This window comes from Microcaecilia unicolor, chromosome 1 (genome assembly GCF_901765095.1).
Source record: "Microcaecilia unicolor chromosome 1, aMicUni1.1, whole genome shotgun sequence".
Taxonomy (NCBI): domain Eukaryota; kingdom Metazoa; phylum Chordata; class Amphibia; order Gymnophiona; family Siphonopidae; genus Microcaecilia; species Microcaecilia unicolor.
In genome coordinates, this window is record NC_044031.1 from 247,983,933 (window position 1) to 248,010,309 (window position 26,377).

At 42.5% G+C, this 26,377-nt stretch overlaps 1 protein-coding gene across 1 annotated transcript in view; it reads right to left on the reverse strand.

Moving 5' to 3' along the window:
• The window catches only part of ADCY2 (adenylate cyclase 2), an 812,163-nt gene that overhangs the window by 749,734 nt on the left and 36,052 nt on the right, over nt 1–26,377 (reverse strand). The window contains exon 2 of the mRNA XM_030205406.1: nt 24,023–24,220. Within this exon, the coding sequence (XP_030061266.1) occupies nt 24,023–24,220 (198 nt within the window). The remainder of the gene's footprint in view (nt 1–24,022; nt 24,221–26,377) is intronic.

The following is a 26,377-nucleotide window of genomic DNA, read 5'->3' on the forward strand; positions in this document are numbered from 1 at the left end:
TTTAGCTGAGCTGTGTGCTGTAATCCACTGAGCACATGGCAATCCACAAGGTCAGATCATTATACTTTATTGTAATCCCTTTGTGTCAACTGCTCCTCCAAAGGTAGTTCCCACCACAGCATTTCTCAAGAAAGCATAGCTGTTCAACAGAATAGTATTCAAAACAAAACAAAAAAACCCAAAAGGTTCCAAAGTCTCTGCAGTTCATATAAAGCAGTTATGCAAAGCAATTCTTCAAACAAAGTAACTCAAAAAGGTCTCAAACTCCCAGCAGTTCATGTATAGCAGGTATGCAAAGTAATTCTCCAAACACGGTAGCTCCAGAAAGGGTTCAAACCCTCCCCAGCAGTTCCAGCAGTTAGGCAAAACAATTCCCCAAACACAGCAGTTCATAAAGGGTTCAAACTTCCAGCAGTTCATGTATAGCAGTTATGCAAAGTAATTCTCCAAACACGGTAGATCAAAAAGGGTTCAAACTCCCCAGCAGTTCATGTACCCTGACCACCACCTGCCTGACCCTTCCATGGTAAACCTGTTCACTCAGCTCCCCTCGTGGGATAGCCACCTTTTCCCTTCTTCTACCAGGCTCTCCTCCCGAGCAGCCCTCTCCTGTTTCACCTCCTTTCCTTCCAGTTTAGTCAGAGCAGCAATCTCCATTGGCTCCTCTTGCTCCAGTTACTCCCCCTTTTCTTCCCCTTGCCAGTCCATAGGTTCCTCCCCACATGCATTCCTCAGCTGCTCTCCATTTGCTTGATTGGGCAGGTTCAGAACTCCTTCCCTCATCCTGACTCTCTGGGACAGGTTTTTCCAACTCCCTTCTCTTGCTCTTCTCTGGGGGCAGTTGGGGATTGAAGTCCCTGTTTCTACCATGGGACCTACTCAGGGGCTGCTGGGAATTGTAGTATTTTCCTTTTCTCCAATCCCCCCCAGGAAAAAACTCCTTCCTTTCCCTCTCGAGCCTCCTCGTTCCTCCATGTGCCTTCATTCTCCCTCTCACCCTCATATTCCTCATAGTAGCTATAATTCGGGTTCCTCTTTTCCACATGCATCACTTTGCACTTGCTCACATTAAACGTCATCTGCCATTTAGATGCCCAGTCTCCCAGTCTCGTAAGGTCCTCTTGTAATTTTTCACAATCCTCTTGTGATTTAACAACTTTGAATAACTTTGTGTCTTCAGCAAATTTAATTACATCACTAGTTACTCCCATCTCTAGGTCATTTATATATATGTTAAAATGTAGCGGTCCCAGCACAGCCCCCTGGGGAACCCCACTAACTACCCTTCTCCATTGAGAATACTGACCATATGCTGATCCTCAGTTGGATTTCAGGGCTCTGTTCTTTCCTGGTTTTCTTCTTATCTCTCCCATCACACTTTTAGTGTATACTCTGGTGGATCCTCCTCTACTTCTATCCCACTATCAGTTGGTGTACTTCAGGGTTCTGTCTTGGGACTTCTACTTTTCTCCATCTATACTTCTTCCCTTGGGGCTCTGATCTCATCCCATGTTTTACAGTATCGCCTTTATGCTGATGACCCCCAGATCTACTTCTCCACACCAGAAATGTCAGCATGAATCCAGGCCCAAATATCAGCCTGCCTGTCTGATATTGCTGCCTGAATGTCTCACCGCCATCTGAAACTAAACATAGCCAACACTGAGCTTCTTATCTTTCCCCCTAAACCCACCTCTCCTCTTCCCCTATTCTCTATCTCTATGGCTAACCCGCTCATCCTCCCTGTGTCATCAGCTTGTAACTTTGGGGTTATCTTTGACTCATCTGTCTCTTTCTCTGCACATATCCAACATACTACTAAAACTTGTCATTTTTTTTCTCTATAATATCACCAAAATTTGTCCTTTCCATTCTGAGCACACTACCAAAACCCTTATCAACACTCTTATTACCTCTCGCTTAGACTATTGCAACTGCTTCTCACAGGTCTCCCACTAAACCATCTCTCTTCCCTTCAATCTGTTCAAAATTCTGCTGTCACTATGCTCATATTAGCCCTCTCCTCAAGTCACTTCATTGGCTCCCTATCCATTTCAGCATATAGTTCAAACTCCTCTTATTGACTTACAAGTGCATTCACTCTGCGGCTCCACAGTACCTCTTCACTCTTATCTCTCCCTACACTCCTGCCTATGAACTCCCTTCATCAGGTAAATCTCCCTTATCTGTACCCTTCTCCTCCACTGCCAACTCCAGACTCCGTTCATTTTATCTTGCTGCACCATATGCCTGGAATTGACTTCCTGAGCCAGTGTGTCAAAGCTCCATCTCTGGCCATCTTCAAATCTAGGCTAAAAACCCATCTTTTTGATGCTGCTTTTAATTCCTAACCCCTATTCACTTGTACAGTACCCATGTATGCTTTATCATTGATTTCCACCTTAGTAATTCCCTTATTCCTTATTTGTCCTATTTGTCTGTCCTGATTAGCTTGTAGGCTCTTTCGAGCTGGGACTGTCTCTTCATGTTCATGTACAGTGCTGCTTACTTCTAGTAGCACTATAGGAATATAACGTTTAGCGCTGGGATAGTGGCCATGCCATTGATTTTTTTTAGACATTCATATTTAATATAGGGCTGGGAAGTTTACTATGCAATCAAATGTCAAGACCACTGATCGTAACGTTACTCCATTTTTGGAGTTTCCACCCTAGATGATTAAAGGAAAGCATCCCAGTGGGACAAATTTTGCATTTAAAACAATTATGTACAGAGCATGCTACTTTTGTCACTCAAGCAGCAATGATGAAGCACAAGTTCTATCAGAGAGGATGTCCTCGTAAAGTCATTAATAGAGCATTCAAGAGAGCGGTTAATGCAAATAGGGTTTGGTTATTTAATCAAACTAGGCACTCTGAGGACTCCAGGGTGAAGTGTGTGTTGCCTTATTTTAATCAGGTTCATAATATTAGGAGGATTATTCATAGGCATTGGTCTGTTTTGTCTTTGCATCCACAGTTTAATGATCAGCCCCGGTTTGCATATATCCAAAGTTGTAATCTTAGGGAATGGTTTAATAGACAGAGTGACAGTCAGTTATCAATAATGCATACAGTAGGGCATTACAGATGTGGTAGATGGGTGCACTGTCATCTGTGTATAGAGACTGCATTGATTCAGATTTCTCATACTCAAAGACAATTTAAATTTAGATCATGTACAGATTGTACCTCCAAGTAGGTAGTTTATAGGATAGTCTGCATATTTTGTAAGTGGTATATTAGTCAAACTGTTAGACCAACTAAAAACAGAATTGCTCAACATCTGTGGTTAAATTGGGCAGAGGTACCACTAGTATCCCATTGGAGTCAGGCACAAAATCGACCCTTTGACTTGTGATTTTTAGTGCTTTTGCAAGTAAATTTATGGAGGGGTGTGGACATTTTGCATGTTTTCATGCAGAAAGAGCAGAGTTTGATTTACACATGGGGTATGGTGGAACCTGTGGGGTTGAATAAAGAAGTGGATTGATCACAGCTATGATTGTAGGGTGAATATATTATGAAATTTCTGGGAGTTATCCGTAAACTTGACGGTGAGTGGCTGAGGTGCCGTTCACTGGTTTATCTCCACCGCATTGTGGTCTGAGTATTTTTTTCAAGTTTTGTTTGAGGTAAGATGTTTATACATTATTGTGTATTGTTAGATTGATCATGAGCCCTTGAGCCTAGGCCAAGTCCTGGGACAGACCTAGGCAGAGGCCTAGGGCAGACCAAGCTCATGCTATACAGAAACAACGGGCTACGAAGCCCAGCACACTCAGGGAGATCAGCGACCACCACCAGAAAGGGAAATAGACCACTCATACAGGCTGCAAGGCCGAACTGGCCATATGTACAAAGTCCAAGTGTACGGGCTGCAAGGCCGAACTGGAACCCAAACATGCTAAAGGGAAAAGAAGAAGAAGAACAGAGAGAAGTCCTGGAAGGGATTGGCACTCGGGCTGCACAAACAGTGCCACACACAAACACCAACGATAGGTCACCAGACAAAACAGACAGATACTGACAATAACCAGAATAAGGAAACTCAGAGAGGCAACCCAAGCCGTGCCATACAGCTAAATGAAGGAGCAGCCTCCACTGGATCCAAATAAGAACTACAGCAATAGGGTAAAAGGGAAATCACACAAAAAGACAACAAGAGCAACACAGCTAGATAAGGAGCAGTCCTCAGTATAAGCAAACAGCAGGTAAAGGGTTAGGCAGACTACAGAAAGAGACTGCTTTAAGCTACACAGCTCAGACAAGGAGCAGTGCTGTCACGTTCACTAAACAGGAACTGGGTTTGTGAGCCCTTGGGCCACTGCCGAGGAGCAGCAGTGGCAGGCAAAACCACCCCACACCCGAAGCAAGGCAGAACAGACGTACCGGCAAATCCAGGCAAGGTCTCTGGCGGTCAGCCAGCAAGCAGAAGACAGGTCCAGGCAAAGGTTCAAAAGGCAGGCTGCAAGCAAAAACAAAGTCCAGGTCCAGGCAAAGGTTCAAAAGGCAGGCGGCAAGCAAAACAAAGTCCAGGATCAGGCAAGGTTCAAAAGGCAGGAAACCAGCAAACACAGAAACGGGTCCAGACAAAGTCTCTCAGGCAGAAGTGCACAAGCACCCACGATCAGGGCCTAAGACGCAATGCAAAGGCAAAGCAGCCAAGTTTCAGAATGGCTAATAAGCCCAGCAGCACCTGGAGCTCAGCTGCAACCATCACCAGGAAACTACGGGTGCTGTGTAGGTTCAATCCGAGCAAGCAAGTCTGGCAGCCCCGAAGATCCAGACCGGACTGGGCTGAAATCAGGAATGGGTGATGGTCCACAGCAACCACCGGTTCTGGCCACCAGAGGGCGAGGTGAGCACAGACGTAACAAGTGCTCACAAGAACCAAGCAACAGATACAGCAGGTAAAGGGTAAAGGCAGACTACAGAGAGTGATTGCTCCTAGCTACACAGCTTAGACAAGGAGCAGAGCTCACAAGAAACAAGTAACAGATAGAGCAGGTAAAAGATTAAGAGAAACTGCTCAAGCAACCCAGCTGAGACAAGGAACAGTCTTCAACAGATACAGCAGGTAAAGAGTTAATAGGCAAACCCAAACAAAGGAAGCTCCCACCATGGACTCACCCAGCACACAGCATGGAAGAGAAAGGCAAGGTAGCATACACAGAGAAGCTGAACACAGCTGAACAGCAGCAAGGCAACCAGAAAGGGAGCTGACTCCTACAGACTCAGAACAACCACAAAGAGAATAATGGGAACCATACAACAGAGGATACACACTGTGCCACACGCACAGACTATGCAGAAACAAGGTAAGCTCACAGCTGAAGGAGATAATGCTAGAGCATTCTATGCAAGCACAGTTATGCTTAAATATGGTCTGGCATCTGATGTCAGCTGCCTCAGATGTCAGCCCAATCCCTGACATGGCCAATCAGGAACAAGACCCAGTCACTTCCCTGCCTGTCCCAGTAGGATCATAGCATGTATATTGTGAATAAGGGGGGTTGCATACTATGTTTTAATATGCTTTATTTATAACAGTGCCCTTTTTGCATTTTGTAATATTTTTGTTTGTAGGTCTGGTTCCTGAAGACACCATGCGGCGTAACATGATATCGTGTAGATCCTGGATGCAAGTTGTATCATAAGAGCACTGGTGGCTAGTTTAGCCTCGGTTTCTGGGCTCCCCTGGTGAGCTGTTGTAACTACAAATGTGTTTGGACTTTGGGTTGATCTTCGTGAACAACAATTTGAACCTGCATGTGGGACATTTAGAGAATTATGAGATTGTAGGTTGTTGCGACGTGATTGATGAAGAAAACCTGTTTTTGTGGTCCTACATGGAGTACAGACTTGGATTTGTTGTATGGCAGCAGTGAAGAACTTGATGGAGTATTACAGTGATTAATTGCTTGGGGCAAAGTCTAGTGGGGCTGAGACATTTTGCTTCTTGTGAGGGAATATGTGTTAATTTTTAAGTATTGTGAAGTTTAATAAAGATTTGATATGTATTTTTTGTAATTGTGAGTTGGTAGAAGCATATGGATGTATTGATGTTATTACCACCTTTTAGATTGTGAACCCAGTATGCTTAATATCATTATGCATATTCATTAGGGATTTCTTGAAAAACAAACTGGTTTAAGACACTCTAGGATCATGGGACCAGACGGGATCCACCCCAGGATATTGAGGGAGCTCAGAGAGGTTTGTGGTGGGTTCTCTTAAAGATTTGTTTAATAAATCCTTGGAGATGGGAGAGGATCCGTGGGATTGGAGAATAGCGGATGTGGTCCCACTTTAGAAAAGTGGTGATGGGGAAGAAGCTGGAAACTACAGGCTAGTAAGCCTCACTTCGGTTATTGGAAAAGTAATGGAAGCGATGCTGAAGGAAAGGATAGTGAATTTCCTGGAAGCCAAAAAGTTGCAAGATCCAAGACAGCATGGTTTTACCAAAGGTAAATCGTGCCAAATGAATCTCATTGAATTCTTTGACTGGGTGACTGGAGAATTGAACCATGGATGTGCTATAGACGTAATCTACTTAGATTTCAACAAAGCTTTTGACACAGTTCCCCACAGGAGGCTCTTGAATAAACTTGACAGGCTGAAGATAGGACCCAACGTGGTGAACTGGATTAGGAACTGGTTGATGGACAGACGCCAGAGGGTGGTGGTTAATGGAATTCACTCGGAGGAGGGAAAGGTGAGTAGTGGAGTGCCTCAGGGATCGGTGCTGGGGCCGATTCTGTTCAATATATTTGTGAGTGACATTGCCGAAGGGTTAGAAGGTAAAGTTTGCCTTTTTGTGGATGATACTAAGATTTGTAACAGAGTGGACACCCAGGAGGGAGTAGAAAACATGAAAAAGGATCTGCAGAAGCTAGAAGAATGGTCTAAGGTTTGGCAATTAAAATTCAATGGGAAGAAATGCAAAGTGATGCACTTAGGGAGTAGAAATCCACGGGAGACATATGTGTTAGGCGGTGAGAGTCTTATATGTACAGACGGGGACAGGGATCTTGGGGTGATAGTATCTGAGGATCTGAAGGTGACAAAACAGTGTGACAAGGCGGTGGCCTTAGCTAGAAGGTTGCTAGGCTGTATAGAGAGAGGTGTGACCAGCAGAAGAAAGGAGGAGGTGTTGATGCCCATCTATAAGTCGTTGCTGAGGCCCTGCCTGGAGTATTGTGTTCAGTTTTGGAGGCCGTATCTTGCTAAGGATGTAAAAAGAATTGAAGCGGTGCAAAGAAAAGCTACAAGAATAGTATTGGATTTGCGTTACAAGACATATAAGGAGAGACTTGCCAACCTGAACATATATACCCTGGAGGAAATGAGAAACAGGGGTGATATGATACAGACATTCAAATATTTGTAAGGTATGAATCCGCAAACAAACCTTTTCCGTAGATGAGAAGGCAGTAGAACTAGAGGACATGAAATGAGATTGAAGGGGGGCAGACTCAAGAAAAATGTCAGGAAGTATTTTTTCACGGAGAGAGTGGCAGATACTTGGAATGCCCTCCCACGGGAGGTAGTGGAGATGAAAATGGTAACCGAATTCAAAAATGCATGGGATAAACATAAAGGAATCCTGTTCAGAAGGAATGGAACCTCAGAAGCATAGCGGAGATTGGTTGGCACAGCCGGTGGTTGGAGGCAGGGCTAGTGGTTGGGAGGCGGGGCTAGTGCTGGGCAGACTTCTACGGTCTGTGCCCTGAAAATGGCAGATACAAATCAAGGTCAGGTATACACATAAAGCAGCACATATGAGTTTATCTTGTTGGGCAGACTAGATGGACTGTACAGGTCTTTCTCTGCTGTCATCTACTATGTTACTATCCTGCTTATTTTCGAAGGAGAAGGGCGCCCATCTTCCGACACAAATCGGGAGATGGGCGTCCTTCTAAGGTTGCCCAAATCGGAATAATCGAAAGCCGATTTTGGGCATCCTCAACTGCTTTACGTCGTGGGGACGACCAAAGTTCAAGGGGGCATGTCAGCAGTGTACCGAAAGCGGGATGTGGGCGTGGCTAACAGATGGGCATCCTCAGCCAATAATGGATAAAAGAAGGGCGTCCCTCACGAGCATTTGGATGACTTTACTTGGTCCATTTTTTTTCATGACCAAGCATCAAAAAGGTGCCTGAACTGACCAGATGACCACCGGAGGGAATCGGGGATGACCTCCCCTAACTTCCCCAGTGGTCACTAACCACCTCCCACCCTGAAAAAAACAACTTCAAAAACTTTTTGTCTTTAAAAAAAAAAGGGAGTATGTCCTTCGCTATGCTTCCATCCGTGCATCCAAAATGTGGATGTTCCTGTGAGAAGGACATCCATGCCTTTGCTATGCCTCCAACACCCTCTTTATTTATTTGTTTGGATTTTGGATCACAAGTAGCAGCAGTGGGATTTGAACCAGCCACCTGTGGATTGAAAGACCAGTGCTCTAACCACTAGGCCACTCTGCCACTCCTCCATTCCATTCCACTCCCTTGAAATTTGGCCATCCCTGTGGGGGGGGGGGGCAGTATGCAGGTCCCTTGGGGGGGGTATGTGTGTGTCAGCGGAAGCATAACAAAGGCGTGGACGTCCTTCTTTCAAACATTTTGGATGTCCTCAACTGCCCCCCACAGGGATGGCCAAATTTCAAGGGAGTGGAGTAGAGTGGCAGAGTGGTTAGAGCACTGGCTTGCAATCCATAGGTGGCTGGTTCAAATTCCACTGCTGCTACTTGTGATCCAAAATCCAAATAAATAAATAGGGTGTTGGAGGCATAGCAAAGGCATGGACGTCTTTCTCACAGAAACATCCACATTTTGGACGTCCTCAACTGCCGTCGCTTCCCTTCCTTAGGAAGGAAATCGTGTGCAAATGAGCTAACAGCGAGCAGCTCATTTGCATACAATTTCCTTCATGCATGCCCGTTCCTTTCCGGATCGGTAAGGGAAGGGCTTTTTCCATTCAGTTAGTGGGACCAGTGCACTACGAATGCTGGCTCCTCCCACAAACAAATGGCTTGGATTTGGTCATTTCTGAGATGGGCGTCCTCGCTTTCCATTATCGCCGAAAATCGGGGATGACTATCTCTAAGGTTGACCTAAATTTCATGATTTGGGTGTCCCCGACCGTATTATCGAAACAAAAGATGGACGTCCATCTTGTTTTGATAATACGGGTTGCCCCGCCCCTTTACAGGGCCGTCCTTAAGAGATGGGCGCCCCCGTTCGATTATCCACCTCCATGTTACTATAGTTTACATTCCTGTTTTAACATTTTAGAACCTGCCAATTTCTAGTTACTCATTGCTTCCTTGAAGCCTGCTCAGAAAGGAAGATAACTTCATTTAAATCAAGTCACAATAAATTCCGGTGAAGGAAGGAGTTTAAACTATAAAATAAAATGATATTTTCACTGTATGTGTATGCCCATCTCTTACATTTTCTCGCAAAAAGAAAAAGTGAAAAAATATGTTCAATATACAAATATAAGTGTACCCAACATAAATTAGACTCACAAAAGCAAATGGATGTCAATAGTTTCCAATTATGAAATAGGATTCTCCAGTGTAGCATACTAGAGCAGACAAGCCTGGTTAGAAATTTCACACCTTAATACAGAAATTTACATGTGCTCAGTGTGTTAAAATGATCAGCAATCAGTGCACAAAAGTCTATCCAGATTATCTCTAAAAGCAAGATGAATAGAGCAATGAGAGAAATCAAATGAAGCATGGTTTCAGATGACTAGAAGCTCTGCAGTGCTCTAAAGGAAAATCTGCATTTACTTGATTGTAGGAGACAGCTAGACACAGCTGCCCGTTTTCTAACCAAAACTTTCCATTATCAGTGCTGGGTTAAGTTTTTATAATTTTGTAGTCAGAGGAAATCAATGTTAACTTTTGTACTTTTTTCTGGTTTTATTTTGTAATTATTCATAAGATGAAATACAAGAAGTTCAAAAGTCCTCTAAATTATCCATTTCATAGCATTATACATAAAGAAAATGATGATGCAACAGAAGCTGGTCATTACTAGAAATCTATACTGATGTCATTTTTATATAACAAGTTTATGATTGCAACAGTTTAGTTCAAAAAGAACAAGAGAATTAGGAATGAGAATGCTTTCAGGTCCTGTAAAATATCTCAGCAGCTGCAACCAAAGGAGCATTCTCATGATTTTGTATTAATATACATCTCTAACTACTTAAAACATAAATTTGCATACAAAAATTAACATTGAGTACAACATACCACCAAGCCAAGGATGCCACATAACACAGTTTAATCATCTGAACAAAATGCTAGACATTAAGGGGGTGGTTCTCTAAGCAGCTGCACAGATTTAGATTGCAAGTACGCATGTAAATGCCAGCATTTTACTTATTTATGAGTGTATGTGAACACATAAATACATATTAATAACAATACTCCAGCTATACACTATTCTGCAAGTACGTGCCTATCATTGATGGCAAATACATTACAGGTGGGCATTGGAGCCGACTCTGTGGGTGCTGTGGGTGCTTGAGCACCCCCAATATTGAGAAAATTCCTTGTATGTGTCCAGGGAGGGGTCATTTCCATTGGGCTTAGCACCCTCAATAATTTTGAAAAGGTGGCTCCTATGCAGGTGGGCATTCACATGGGTGCAATCTGGGAAGGGCAAAGCACACACACACATACAAATGACAGAATACTATTATTTACTTGTGTATATCGCTAATCTAGGAGTGAGTATTTACACCAGCTACACAGCTGGCATTAAGTGCTCATGTACCCTTTGCAATCTATAATTCCTTGCAACCCGATAAGTAGATAAGTATTAAAGAGTCTGATTCTTAAGGGTGAGGGGCAGAGTTCTATAAACCCCTTCACAGGCTTGCTATTTCTAGGTGGCCCCAATGCCTATGCTGATAATGAAGCTGCAGTCCAACAAAAAGTCAGTACACTTTTATCTGATGATCAGCATAAAATAGTCCCATCTACTTTGAAACTCGAATGAGCGCAAGAGTCTGATTCTATTGAGTTTGTAGCCTTTGCCCTCTTAATTTTCTTTTGAATTTTAGGCTGTCAGCATCAATAATGAAGCTACACAACTCAACTGCATTAAAAACACTCAAACTTTATAAAACTGGCAGCTGTAGCAATTTGTTCACAGTAATACATAAGCAAAAGGTTCTAGAAGTATGCCTCCCATTTTCTCAGAAGTGGACCATCCCAGAAAAGGAGAAGAGGAATGCAACAGGTAGATCAATGGGGAGTTTCTTCCAACAGACAGGAATATCCACAAACTCGATCACAACGATAAAAGGTTCTACTGTAATAAATTTGTCCTCCTACACCCTTTCAGTGCCTGCGTTAACAATTCTCTCCAAAGGTCTTTCTTCACAGAGACATGACTTATTCCAATGCCATGTTGACCTAGAACGTTACATACATAAATTGCAAATTAAAATATTTTTGCACAATGAGATGAACAAGTTTCTAATAGGTCCAGAGTTAAACCTAAATCAAGTTGGATACCTCCAGGTCCTTTGGACCCTACACTTTCTATCTTTAGACAAGTGAATCTTAAAGATCTAGAAACCATGGAAATGGCGACATTTAGGGAGCACAGTAATCTTTCATCAGCTGAATATGAAGCTATATCTAGCCTTAAGAAGAATTTTCAGATTGTGATTTGAAGAGCAGATGAGTGGAGCCATCGTAATTGAAGATCGATCAGCCTATGACAAAGAAGTATTCTGACAGTTGGGCAATGTGATTGATTACGTTGAACTTGATGAGGACCTTACTCCCTTCTTCAGAGCAAAGATTCGTCTGACAGGAGAAGCATATGCGAATAGCTTGATCACTCAAAAAGAATTACAGTTTCTTAATGTAGATTTTTCTAAGATACCAGCATTTTACATAATCCCTAAAATTCATAAAACCTTAGTTGATCCCCCCCCCCCCCCCCCGGGTGACCTATTGTCTCAATTTGGGGTTCCCTGTTAGAGCCACTTTCAATTTTTGTGGACACCTTTTTACGCCCCTTGGTTTCTAAAGGAAGGTCCTACATTAAGGATTCTACTCAGTTTATAAATTATCTAAGAGATTGGAATGGTTCGCTAGAAGACTGTTAGTGACCCTTGATGTAGTCTCGCTGTACACTATTACACAAGATGAAGCCCTAATGGTGCTTGGAAGGATTTTGTAGTGACAAACAGGCAAAGATGTTCTCATTTCATTTATTTTGAGTTTAGCATCCTTAGCGATGAAACTGTCACATCCTTCGCTCCCTCCGGCTGCTCCTCTGCGGGAAGCAGGGGCCGGAAGGAAGGACCCGCAGCCAGAGAAGACTTACCCGATGGTTCCCCGGATGGATGCCTGTCTTGAGTGCAGTCAGGGCCGAGCCAGTGTTCCTTGCGGCGATGGCCGGCCATTCTGAGGCCGCGGCTGAGAGCCAGGACTTGTTGCAGCGGTGGCCGCCTTGTCTGGGGCTGGGCCCGTAGGTTGGCTATCGTGGCTTCTGGGCTATCGGTCACCGGCTGTGGAGGTCACGCTTGCATCAGCTAGGAAGATGGCGCCGAGACGCGATGGCCGGCGTCTTCTCCACGGTCGGGCGTGGGAACCCGAAACTCCGCCTCAGAGGAACCAGATTGGGATGCCGGTACTGTAGTCCTGCCTGGTAGGCCAGACGGAACCAACCAGAGGGATTTCTTCAGTAGCCAAGTTCCGATTGGCCGGCCATGCCGGCTGGGGCTGGGCGGTTGAATGCTGACAGTATTTAAGGAGCAGGGCTGGAACAGGACGTTGCTTCAGGTTCTGTTTCCCGAGGCCAGTCTCCGTGTGTTCCTGTTCTCTGTACGTTCCCTGGTTCTCCTGGTTTGACCTTTGGACTGTTACTGGACTACTCTGATAGCTGCCTGCCCTGACTTGTTACCTGTTTTTGGATCACGCTGATAGCCTCCTGCCTTGAACTTTTGCCCGTCTCTGGACTTCTCTGATTTCCACCTGCCCTCCCCGCTCCCGGTTCGGTGCTGGGTCAGTCTGTCAATCCCGTGGTTCCAGAAGTCCCGTTGGCTGCCTGCAGCTGAGGGCTCAACCCTCGGTGAACGGCGGTCACTGCGGGTGAAGACTTGGGGTTGCACGGCTGTCCTCTGAGGTCCTTCGGGGCCTTGCAGGACTTAAGGGCTCACTCTCTGCCCGGACAAGACAGAAACAAAACTTTGTTTCAATAGGAGGAAAAATATTTCAACAAATTTCTGGTGTTGCCATGGGGGCAACGATGGCGCCCTTTGTGGCAAACTTTTATATAATGAGATTTGAAGATCAACATGTATACCCTTGTTTGTTCTATAAACACATTAAAATATGGGTTTGTTTCATCAATGATGTATTTCTGCTTTGGCAAGGGAATAGGAAGACCCTTAATCAGTTTGTGGATTATTTAAATATGTCATTCAAGAATTAAGTTCACTGTCCATTGTGATGAAATTGCAAAAACTTATTTGGATGTGAAGGTGCTGAAGAAAGATAAGAAGTTTGACATTACGGTGTTTCGCAAATACACTGATGTGAACACTTTTCTAGTTGTCATACTCGAGTTGTCATCCAAAGGTTCTCAAGAACAGTCTCCACTTCTCTCAGTTACTTGGATATTGACATATTTGCGCAGAAGAGAATTTCAGTGGATTTTCAGACTGAACTCACTAACCCTGCGGGGTTTAAAAATGAAAAACTTGAATGGGGTCATTTTTTCTAATCCCTTTTATGTTTTCACTTTTTTTGATTTGATAAGTCCCGGTCTCTAGCTGGTGCCCTTATGATTGGCTTATGCCTCTCTGGGTGTCTGATGTCATCTAAGGGTTATAAGGAGGGACCACAATTTTTTCAAGATTGTGTCTCCACAGTTCCATCAGTTCTGAATGGAGTCTAAATAAGTAAATGTGAATGGATGTTAATATTGAGAAATTTTGGATTGCATGATGTTGTTCCTCTTCTTTTTTACTTCAGATTTTCTGTCCGACTGACCCTGATGCAGCTCAACAAAATGCTGGCCACTGTTGGTCACGGTCTGTTTTTTTTGGTGTAGCTGGAAGAAAGAGACTCTACAGCTAAGTATTCAAAGCTGTTATTTTTGACAAGTTTTTGTCTGTTTAACCTTTACAATTTGCAATTAAACTTTTCAGGGAGGGTTTTTTGCCAATGATGATAAAGCCCTGCTCTTTCAGCTGTTAACTGTGAGCTGCTTGAGGCTTTTTCCTCCCTGTTTATTATTATTACTTTCACTGCTTACAGATAAGATTATAAAGAATCTTTTTTGTATTTATATGGTTAATCAGTTTTTAAATTCTTTTCCTCATTATTTTTGTAGTTTAAAACTATTAATTGGCCATCTTGGAGAATACTGGGCATAATGACTGTCGACCAGCTGATTAGTAATTCCACATGGTTATCTTTTGACATTCTCTCTGATTACTTTCATCTGCCTAGTAGCCAATTTTTTCATTGGCTACAATTAAAACATTGTATATCATCCAAACTAATGTCACAACATTAATTACTGATTAACCTAGCTCTTGGAATTTATGTCATACCATTTCTATAGGTCACAAATCTGCCTCTAATTGGTATAAATTATTTCAACTTTGGAAATACGCAGCCAGTACTAATTCAGAAGAAGCTTGGAATGTAGACCTAAATGATCATATCTCTCTGCCAGGTACTTGTGACCTGGATTGGCCACTGCTGGAAGCAGGATACTGGGCTAGATGGACCATTGGTATGACTTATTTGTCAGAATACCCTTTTTTCCTCAACTGAGTCCTTTCAATGGCCAAACCATAGGACTAAAGGGGGAGGGATCCTCCATGAACTCTGGATGCTGCCTCAGCAGACATTGATGTTGAGGAAGACAGAGCAGGCCTCTGTCCAGTAGCTGAATCAGGTCTATGTACCATAGCCTCCATGGCCAATCCAGAGCCACTAGAACCACCCAGCTCTGGTGTAAGGCGACTCTTTTTAGCACACAGCCTACCATCGGCCAAGGAGGGAAAACATAGAGAAGATCTTTGTCTGGCCAAGTCTGAAGCAGAGCATAGCGGGCCACCAAGTTTGGCTCCCTCCAATGGATGAAAAACCTGGGCACTTTGACATTCAGAAGTAGCCTAGTGGTTAGAGAAGTGGGCTTTGATCCTGGTGAACTGGGTTCGATTTCCACTGCAGTTCCTTGTGACTCTGGATAAGTCTTAATTGCAAAATGAGTACCTGTAGATAATATATAAACCACTTTGATTGTGTAACCCAGCCCCTCTCCTGAGTCAATTCACAAACCTCAATAAGGTTCTAAAATCCCTTCCTTTTATAGTCAGAGTACCGTAAATACCTGACTCAGGAGAAAGGGAAGGATACAAAAAAAAAACTCAATAAAAATTTAATGTATGAATTTTATTTAAGACAATAAATAATCCTTCCAATTAGTCCCCTATGCATACCCCAAACATCCTTTTCTAGAATATTAAATTATAAAACATTACAGTGAAATGCAAACTTTCTTCACAGGACCGCAGGGAAGTATTCATTATTTATTTATTTATTTATTTATGTATTTGGGTCACCCACTTAGCTCAGTCCTTGGCTTCCAGTTGAAATTCTCTTTCTTGCGTGGGGGCCCAGTGTCTATGCAGCGGTACAGACGCTTCACCTCTTCACTCCTCTCCTCTCTCCAAACAGAGAGTACGATAAGAAGATGTGCTGACCTCAGATGGAACCAGGAATCCGCACCTACTATCCTAATCTTTAAAAATCAATAAAAGAAACCCTAAACCCTATCTAGTACAGAATATTATATAACCTTTTTCTTAGAACATTTAAGTCACTTCCCTAACTAGCTTACCCTTTAAAATAAACATATAATTATTTAACCCTATTCTAAACCCTCCCACAAAGAATATTCCTCAGCATTTTAAAATGTCTCAGTAGAATAATATATTCACCGCCAAACCTACTGAGACTACTACACACTTCAGAAAACTTTAAGTTCTTATTTCAGAACTTCACAGCTGTTCTGTATCCACCAAAAACTTTTAAACAATATAATTACTTTTTCTCTCTTTGAAGTAATTTAATTTAAGATATGCAGGGGTTTTTTTCCTCATATATCGCTCACAAAGCCCTTTTTAAAATCACGGTAATAAATGTGCACTAGTGCTGTCACCTTAGACACGTGCACCTAGTGGGACAGATTATTAAATGACCAAACCCTCTCAGGTTATCAAACCTGTGCTGTTTGTCTGAATTATTAACTTATTTTGAAGTTAATGCTTTCACTTATACACTCAGCTTCAGTCACCACTCAAAAGCCACAAAACCACGCAGGGCTTTTAAAACTTAATCATTAATTAATTCAAAACACACTCTCATCACATAAACAGCTCTCAAAATCCATTTAATCAGCTTCTAAACGGTTTTTTTGTACCCCAGCTGACCAGAGACCATCACTACAGGTCTTGTCAGCTTTACAACTTACCTCCCAACTGCCTAACAGTAACATTTGGAACTCTGTCAATGTCATACACAGCACAAGCCCAGCACAAGCCTCTGCACTGCTGTCTCCACACCAGATCCAGAAGGAGCCACATAATCTTTTAAACTTTAACCCATAGGGTTACAATTGTAAACACAGAAAGACAGTAAAATCAAGCCCCTTTTCCCATTCATATTCATGGTTGTCAAGTCCAGCTGAGGCAAACCCTGTTGATCTATGCCTTGCTAGACAATTCCCATTCCCCCAGATTCTTGCTAAGAAAATCCACCTTCACATTTAGAGAGCGCACAATGTGAGCCTCTGACAGGCAAAGGAGATTCTTCTCTGTCCAATGCAAAAACAAACTGGCCTCCAATACCAGCTGTTGGCTATGGGTACCCCATTGTTTGTTGACATATGCCACCACCATCCTATTGTATGAGAAAACCCTGCCTGGGGTTCCCTCTAGCAATGGAGTGAAAGTGAATAATGTCTTCTGAACTGCCCTGAGCTTCACGTGGTTGATAGGCCACTGAGCCTCATCTTCCAACCAGGTGCCCTGTGCAAGATGAAACTTGTAATGGGCCCCCAACCTGAAAGCTTCGAGTCTGAAAATGAATCCTGACAGTCAATTTCTGCATCAACCACCACCACTGCTGGGATGGCTGCGTCCAAGGAAGGCAAAGGCTGTAATTCTGGAAGACTGGTAACCAGCGGCTGAACAGTAACTCCTGCAGCCGGTGCATATGAACATGTGCCCAGGGCAGTACTTCCATCACTGCCGTCTAGCACCTGAACATTATCCCAGACCCAAAGCTTGATCTGCTAAAGAAGGTGAAGTTGTTTAACCAGTTTCAAGCACCTGCATTTTGATAAGGAAGACTCTTTTCATGTTGAAGAGAACCCTCAGATACTCCAGAGACTGCATTGGAGGTAGCCTGCTCTTCTCAAACTTGATCACCCAACCCAACAAGCTGTACAACCTGGGATGTTGCCACCTCACTGTCTGGATAAGAGGAAATGCAAATGAGCCAGTTGTTCAGGTAAGGGAGATTCCTTGGAACTGTGACAAGGTTGTCGTCATCACCACTATGGCCTTGGAAAACATTCTCTGAGCTGTGGATATGCTGAAGGGCATCGTCCTGAACTAGAAGTGACAGCCAAGCACTACAAAGCACAGAAATGTCTGATGTGGAGGCCAGATAGGAATATGGTAAATCAATAAGCAGACCAGCAATTATATTGCACCGTATCATTTATTAAAACAATCACCCGGCATGGCCACATTACACCCACAGGCTGCTTCAGGAGTGGAAACTAGGTACATAAATAAACACACAAATTAAAAACATACAAAGTATATAAATAATACATTTAAAAATCGTACATATCAATAAGCCTCACCATCAGTGAGAATCATTAAAAAATACATGGGAAGTAAAAAAAAAATCATAAAAGAAGCACAAAGTGATGTGTATACACAGTATTTGCCACACGCAATATGAAAAGCTAGTAACAAATACAAAAAGAAAGTTACTAAAAGCAGGTCAACACCCTACTTAAAAGATGGGTTATATTAATATATTCAATTTTCAGTGTCAGTGGCTGGAAGTGTTAGGGCACAGCAACTTCTAACATGCAGTCTTAAAAAGAAATTGCTAGTGAATAAAAACAAAAGTACTAAACACAGAGAGAAAAGTATTGTGTCAGTACATTGAAGCCCTTGTGAAAGAAGTACAAGAACTAAGAGAGGAAGTGGCAAGACTAAGAAGCATCTGTGACAACCAGAAATCCATCCCAGACATTCATGTTGAAACATTGGGGATCTCCAGCAAAGGGAGAGAAGATCTTGAGCAGGAAGAGGACAAATGGACACAGGTCACCAAATCCTGTAAAATCAACCCCCCCCCCCCCAACTCCATCTTCTGTTGAACGAAAGAATCGGTTCACAGCCCTGGAGGCAGAAGAGCTGGAAACATCTCAGAAACAGGAGGAAACAACAATCACACTTCCCCAAGCCACCAGATCGGTAGAAAATAAGAAGTGAAAGGTAGTGGTGATTGGCAATTCTCTTCTCAGGGGTACTGAGGCACCCATCTGCCAACCAAACATGATATCCAGGGAGGTGTGCTGTCTGCCTGGTGCCAAGATTCAAGATGCATGTGGGAAAAAGGAACCCGAACTATAGCTACGTAATGTAAGGTTCCGCATTAGGAGTCACCAACCAGAAAAGGAGTCTAGATGTCATTGTTGATGATATGTTGGAACCCTCTACTTAGTGTGTGGTGCGGCTAAGAAAGCAAATAAAATGTTAGATATTATTAGGAAAGCAATGGAAAACAAAAATGAGGACATTATAATGCCTTTGTATCACTCCATGGTGCAACCAAACCTCAAATATTGTGTGCAATTCTGGTCACCACATCTCAAAAAAGATACAGTGGAATTATAAAAGGTACAGAGAAGGGTGATGAAAATGAAAAAGGGGATTGGACTACTTCCCTATGAGGAAAGGCTAAAGTGGCTAGGGCTCTTAAGCTTGGTGAAAAGATGGCTGAGGTGAGATATGATAGAGGTCTATAAAATAAATGAGTCGAGTGGAGTGGAATGGGTAGAAGTGAATCGCTTCTTTACTCTTTCCAAGAATACTAGGACTAGGGGACACATAATGAAGCTACAAAATAGTAATTTTAAAATGAATCAGAGAAAATATTTCTGCACTTTATGTTTCATTAAACTCTGGAATTTGTTCCCAAAGAATGTAGTAAAAGCAGTTAGCTTAGTGGGGTTTAAAAAAGGTTTGGCTAGCTTCCTAAAAGTCTATAAGCCCATTATTAAAATGGAGTTGGAAAAAATCCACTACTTATTTCTAGGATAAGCAGCATAAAATGTACTGTTCTGGGATTTTGCCAGGTACTTGTAACCTGGATTGGCCACTGTTGGAAACAAGATGCTGGGCTTGATGGATCTTCGGTCTGTCCCAGTATGGCAATACTTATATTCTTATGCTGATTACCTCCAGGAACGCACCTCCCCCCCCTCCATGGTAGAAAATAGAAAAATATTTTCTACCGCCAGAAACAGCACATGCCAACTTCAAACTTACCACCAAGTGGGCATGCTAACTGGGAGTAGTGTTGATTTGGCGTGTGCTACACGTGCGATAGCTTTACTGCTTCTTTGTAAAAGGGTCCCTTAGTATTTTTAACTTTGCTGACACAATACCTTTCTTTGTCTAACTTAAAAAATTTCTGTTAGTACTTTTGTTTTTATTCACTAGCATTCTATATTTTTTTCAGGCTATTAGGATTGCATTTGACTATTTGGAGAAAGTTTTTCTAGATTCCCCAATAGGTATGTGTCCTTTTTGATTTCTTTGACTATCTATTTTTAAGTTTCCCTTAAAAGACCTAAAACAGTGCTTATCAATCTTTTTTTGGCTGTGACCCTATGATTGTCGCCAAATAAAACTGAGTCACCCTTTAGGTACAAAATAATGATGCACCTACGGACAACCCACCCAGTTCGCAACCCCCAACACAGCTTTTGTGGCCCTATTTGGTCCCAACCCACAGTTTAGGAAGATCTGACCTAAAACCACTGTATTGCTAGGAGCTATTTACTGGCAGATGAAGATGCCCCAATTAAACATTCTATCATCCTAATTGGCTTTAATGCCTATAAATCAAAGATCAGGTCTGGGGTGAGTGGGTGGTGGCAAACTCTAAACTGAGGCTTCCTTTAACTGCTAGCTCTGCTTTAAACTGATGTTATGATAAACTCTAAAACAGCAACTTTAAATGTTTTAGCGTTTAGTATAACATTTTAATTTGCTTTTTAGAGTACTAAACTCTAAAACAGCTTTTATATGAAGCTCTAGCAGAGACTTTACATGCTAAACTATTCTCTAAACTGCCTTTACAAAGTAAGCAGAGTAACTTAAAGACATTGGAATTACCTATCTAACCCAGAAAGATCTGAAGTGAAGCTGCATCACTGGATGCAAAGAGTTATTACCCAAAGGGTGGAATTTGGTCATGAATGAGAGGAAGTATAAAACTTTTGATATTTTGTGTAGGGAGAAGGGTCTGGAAGGTGGAAATGGTATACCTACCTACAGATTAGACACCATCTATTCACCTTAGATTATACGATGATAACTGAGGAGAGAAGGGAAGATGTGCAGGAGATGCTTCTCTTAGGAAAAGTCACAAAAACAGTCAATCCCACAATGGAAACAAAATATAGATATAGATATATCAGATGCCTAGAGGACTATATTATCATATCAGAGTGTTTGATCCAATCAACAAAATGAAAAATCTTTGTTTTAAAAGGGAACAAAGGAGAATTCAGTATAGGCTGTATCCACAGCTACGTTTAATCTCAGTGCGTTTAGCAGAAGATTCAGCCCACTTAAAAGCTATAAATCATTAATACTACTAATTATTGTTTCCCTTATTTTTATTTTCTTTATATTAAATATGTATTTTATATTTTTTATCATTCAAAGATTATAAAAAAGTTCACTAGGAATCTGTACAATCAAAAATAACACGAAATCCGTTGATAAAAAATTATCAAAACATTTAGCAGCACCTGTATTTCCAAAAACAGATAGGAGCGGACATATCTCTACGTTGTGTTCCGTAGCTGTTTCACTAACTGTTCAAGCCAACACAGCCCACTCCAGCCCATCTGAATGTTTATCCATAATCGGGACACAGACCATAAAAGTCCTCTCCTTGCTGGCCTTACTTCCCTACTACTGGTATTGCAATCTAAGCAATGACAAGTTTTGTTTTGATTCCATCCTTTTTCCATTTAAGGATTCTGTGTGTTTACTCCATGCATTTTTGAACTGTTTCACCATTTTTGTTTCCACCACTTCCCTGGGGAGGGCATTCTAGGCATTCAACACTCTTTCCATGAAAAAGCATTTCCTGACGCTACTCCTAAGTCTTACACCCTGTAATCTCAATTTGTGTCCTTTAGTTCTACCACTTTCCTGACTTTGGGCAGATTTTGGGGGGATTTGGAGGCTCTTTTTAGGACTGAGGGGGTCTGGTTTGTGTGGGTTAAAGGTGAATTATGGATAGGATTGAAGTTGTAGAGGGGAGGAGAAGGTATAGGCTGTTGTCTTCTGTTAGGAATTATAAGCGAAATTGTCATGGTGTGACTGGTTTTTCGAAAGCTGTGGATATGGATGGAGCTTGCACAGGATGTATGGATGTTTAGCAGGTTGGTTTGATTAATGCTAGGTCTATTAAAAAGAAAGACTGTGCTGATTTATGATTTGTTGATGGAGGATAACTATGATATTTTATGTGTGACTGTGTCTTGGTTATTGAAGTCTGATTTTGTTATGACGCGACAGTGTTGACCAGTGGACATCAACTGCCATCACAGGGATGGAAGGCATAGCAAAGGACGTCCTTCACCCATACTCAAAAAAAAAAAAAGACGTCCCTGATGAGCACTTGGACGTTTTCACCTGGACTTGTATTTTTCTAAGTTTGTAGATGGCAATTATACACGCAGCTTGTCTGCATTTATGAAGCCGTCTTTGGCATGCACAGAGCAGCCACGCATAATGCTTGGCTGCTCTGCACTGGCTTCCCCTCCTTAAGAAGGAAATCGTGTGCAAATGAGCTAACAGTGAGCAGCTCATTTGCATGCGATTTCCTTCATGCATGCCCGTTCCTTTCCGAATCGCTAAGGGATCGGTAAGGGAAGGGCTTTTTCCATTCAGTTAGTGCATCAGTTAGTCCACTGCAGTGCCCCCTAGGGTGCCCGGTTGGTGTCCTGGCATGTTAGGGGGACCAGTGCACTATGAAATGCTGGCTCCTCCCACAACCAAATGAGTTGGATTTGGTCATTTTTGAGATGGACGTCCTCGGTTTCCATTATCACCGAAAACCGGGGATGATCATCTCTAAGGTCAACCATCTCAACGTTTATGTCAACCATTTCTAAGGGCAACCTAAATGTTGAGATTTGGGTGTCCCCGACCGTATTATTGAAACAAAAGATGGCCGCCCATCTTGTTTCGAAAATACGGGTTTCCCGCCCTCGCGAGGACGCCCTCAAGAAAACTTGGGTGCCCCGTTCAATTATGCCCCTCCACGTGTAAAATAATAATATTGATACTGTGTATACAAAAAGACTTTGGACTGCATGTCTTCTCTCTGAAGACACTCCCATATCTATAAAATCACTAGGATTGTGATGTGCATTCTTACAGAAAGTCAAACAAAAGTACAAAGGTTCATACATATATAAAATATATACAATATACAATAAATATAAAATAAGATCAGCCCCACTATAAAATGGCAGAACTTGCATGCCTCGCTTTGCAATTCCAATAAAAATGAATCAATAGCTGGATCTGAATTATCTTATTCCTTGCACATCCATATCAATGTGGCATTGCAAGTAAAAGCACTCTTAAAAATAGAACTGGAAATGAAATGAACAATGCATGCTTAACAAATGCTCCTAACATAACTGAAAACATTTATTTATTTATTGGGATTGATTAACCGTCTTTACGAAGATATTCACCCAAGGTGCTATACATGACGAACATGTGATCCAACCAAAAACAAATACATCGCCCTGAATTTGATCACCTTATATTTCAACATCTTACTATCAGAAATGAAGAAAATGCTCAGCACCAGTGGCGTTCCTACCCTCGATGACACCCGGGGTGGATCGCCGATGCGCCCCCCCCCCCCCCCCCCGCGAAATGACTCCCCCCCCGGGTGCAAGCTGCTGGGGGGGGGTGCCGCAGCGCATGCCTGTGGGCTCCGAGTTCGCTATGCTATCTTCGCTGGTTCACTGCAGCTCCCTCTGCCCGGAACAGGAAGTAACCTGTTCCAGGGCAGAGGGAGGGAGCTGCAGCAAACCTGCGAAATTAGCGTAGCGAACTCGGAGCCCACAGGTGCGCGCCGCGGCACCCCCCTGCGGCATGCACCCGGGGTGGACCGCCCCCACCACCCCCATTGGTACGCCACTGCTCAGCACAGAGAAAAATGCAACAAGTAATGATTGAAAGAGATATAATATGCAAATCCTACTGAACGAATGAAAATCACCTAGAACTAGCAAAATGATCTTAATGTGTTAAACTTTACAGATCTGAGATAATGTTGTAAAGGCAATATCATACTGCAAAAATAAAGGGTAAAGTACTATGTGCTGCAAAAAGGTGCTCAGAAATATGCTGCTCAGGATAGGACGTCATACTTTAATGTATAACTCTTAGCAAAATATTTGAAGCTACAGTATATCATCTGAATCCAGCCCTCAAGAAAGTGATAGCACTTGTTAGATCTACTGATGACTGGCATTTATTGGGAAACGTGGATAGATCCAAACACAAGGAGGAACAACTCCCCCCAACCACCACCATAGAATTTTTATAAATTTTTACAACCTGTAAAGGTGCACTGCAACTATGAACATAAATCAAAGCTCACTTACCTGATCCCAGGGTGAAATGATGCCTCCAAAACACATGAAGAGATATCCCATGGCAACAAGACATACCCATACGACCAAAGAGAAAACACGAAGCAACTTCTTGAACAAAGATTCAATGCAGACAAGGACAAAGATGGCAAAGAAAATAGTGAGGGCTGTTGGCACAGTTACTAAAAATGCCACATGGTCTTCTATTTCCTGTGGATGAAAAGAAAAGAACAAAGAGTTGGTATACAATTTAAATTACATTGCCATTCTTTTAGGAATCAATGTAATCAGTCAACATTAAAACAAGAAAAAAAACATGTAAATGTTCACTGTTAAAAGTGCATGGTAAACCAGCCCAGAAGTTCTGTAACGGTGCTGTGCACTGCCACGTGAAGGATCCCCAGTTCATTCAGAGTTCAGTTTTCCACATCCTAGCTCAAATGGGGGTGCTGATTCACAGTCCTGGAGAGAGAGGGGTCCTCTTTGCAAATTGCACTTTCTGTGACTAGATTTAGAGGATTCTAAGGATGTGCACAGGCATGAAAATATCAGTTTTCTTGGAGGATAGGGGTCATGTTTTGTTTCTTGAGTTTCACGGTTTTTTTTTTTCAGTTAGTTTTATACATTTGTTTCAACAGGGAATTTTTCATACATACTAAATTGATTTAATGCATACTAACCCATGAATTAAGACATGATAGGTCAATCAATGAAAATTAAATCAATTTAGTGCTCACTAAATTTTAGGTGAACTAACGAACTGTATATGCACTAATGAATGCACACCACTATAGGGTTCTGTTATCAGGACTGCTGTGGGGCCTGCAGCACTCCTGAACCCAGAACAGTGGCTAATCCAGGTCACAAGTACCTGGCAGAAACCCAGATAGTAGCAACATTCCATGCTACCAATCCCAGGGCAAGCAGTGGCTTCCCCATGTCTGTCTCGTAGCAGACTATGAACTTTCTTCTAGGAACTTGTCCAGACCTTTTTAAAACCCAGATATGCTAACTGCTGCCAGAAGATGTAGTAATAGCAGTTAGCATATCTGGGTTTTAAAAAGGTCTGGACAAGTTCCTAGAGGAAAGTTCATAGTCTGCTACGAGACAGACATGGGGAAGCCACTGCTTGCCCTGGGATTAGTAGCATGGAATGTTGCTACTATCTGGGTTTCTGCCAGGTACTTGTGACCTGGATTAGCCACTGTTGGAAGCAGGATAGTGGGCTAGTTGAACCGTTGGTCTGACCCAGAGAATGGTTATTCTTATGTTATAATCCATGCCCCTCAGCGCTGACACAAACACTTTCTTATAATGCTATGAGAACTGGTCATTTAATTATTTACCAGTGTTACTGGATAGGAATCTGGAGACTTTGAATTGGACTGTTTCGAGTTGCTCAAAGATACTGGTTACCGCTTGGTGCCAGGTAAGACATATGTTCTTACTGTATGCGGGGCTGTGTGTGTGGCTGGGTTTTCTCTCTGGTCCCTTCAAATGCCTCTTGATCTCTCACTTTTCTTTCCTCCTGCTAGTACAAAGCCAATATAGCATTATCAAAATTTTGAAGGTGACTTATTTAACTGAATAATTTGGCAAAATACTTCTGCTTGCACTTTTGTTACTTCCGTATCACAGCTGGGAATTTTTCTATTCTAACCTCAGTGTTTCACTCGCAGGGTTGGTTTGGGGGATACCCTTCTTTCCAGTTTGAAGGATCCCTGAGCCCCCTCTGGCTGATGCCCCTCTTTCCTGGCTGAGGGGCTCCGTGGTCTGGCCCATCAGGATCCTGGATACCCTCCACTTGACCTTAGAGAAAGGGATTTTCAAAGGAAATCATCTGCCTGAATCTCCCAGGTAGTCTGCTTAGTTTACCCAGAAGTAGGCATAACCTTTAAGCAATAAGGATTACCACCTCTATATACATCCGCAGTACCACAGCGTCTCCTCCCAGATCTTGCTAGTCTGTAAGTGTGTACCATCCGGATTCATACTAATAAGCTTTTAACATCTGCTAAAAGGAGTATCATTTGTAAAGTGTGATTATACATATCCCACATCTACCGGGTGGCTAGGATTTGTGCATAAGAAGAGAAGCGGTGAAAGTAACAACTGTAACCTTTAAAGACTGGTCTGATGTTTTGCTTCATCAGTTCAAAGTACAAATAAAATTGTTGTTGGTTCGACTTTAACAACCGTGGTGAACTATTTTATTTGTGAAAATCACAAGTCTGATGCTGTGCTTGCCTGGCGTGACAGGACATTCCTGATCCCGACCCTGGTCCCAAATAAATTCTGTGCGCGCCCTCCATCCCGGGGAGTGACTAGGCAGCAGCCTAGATTACTACTACAACCGGGGCTCACAAT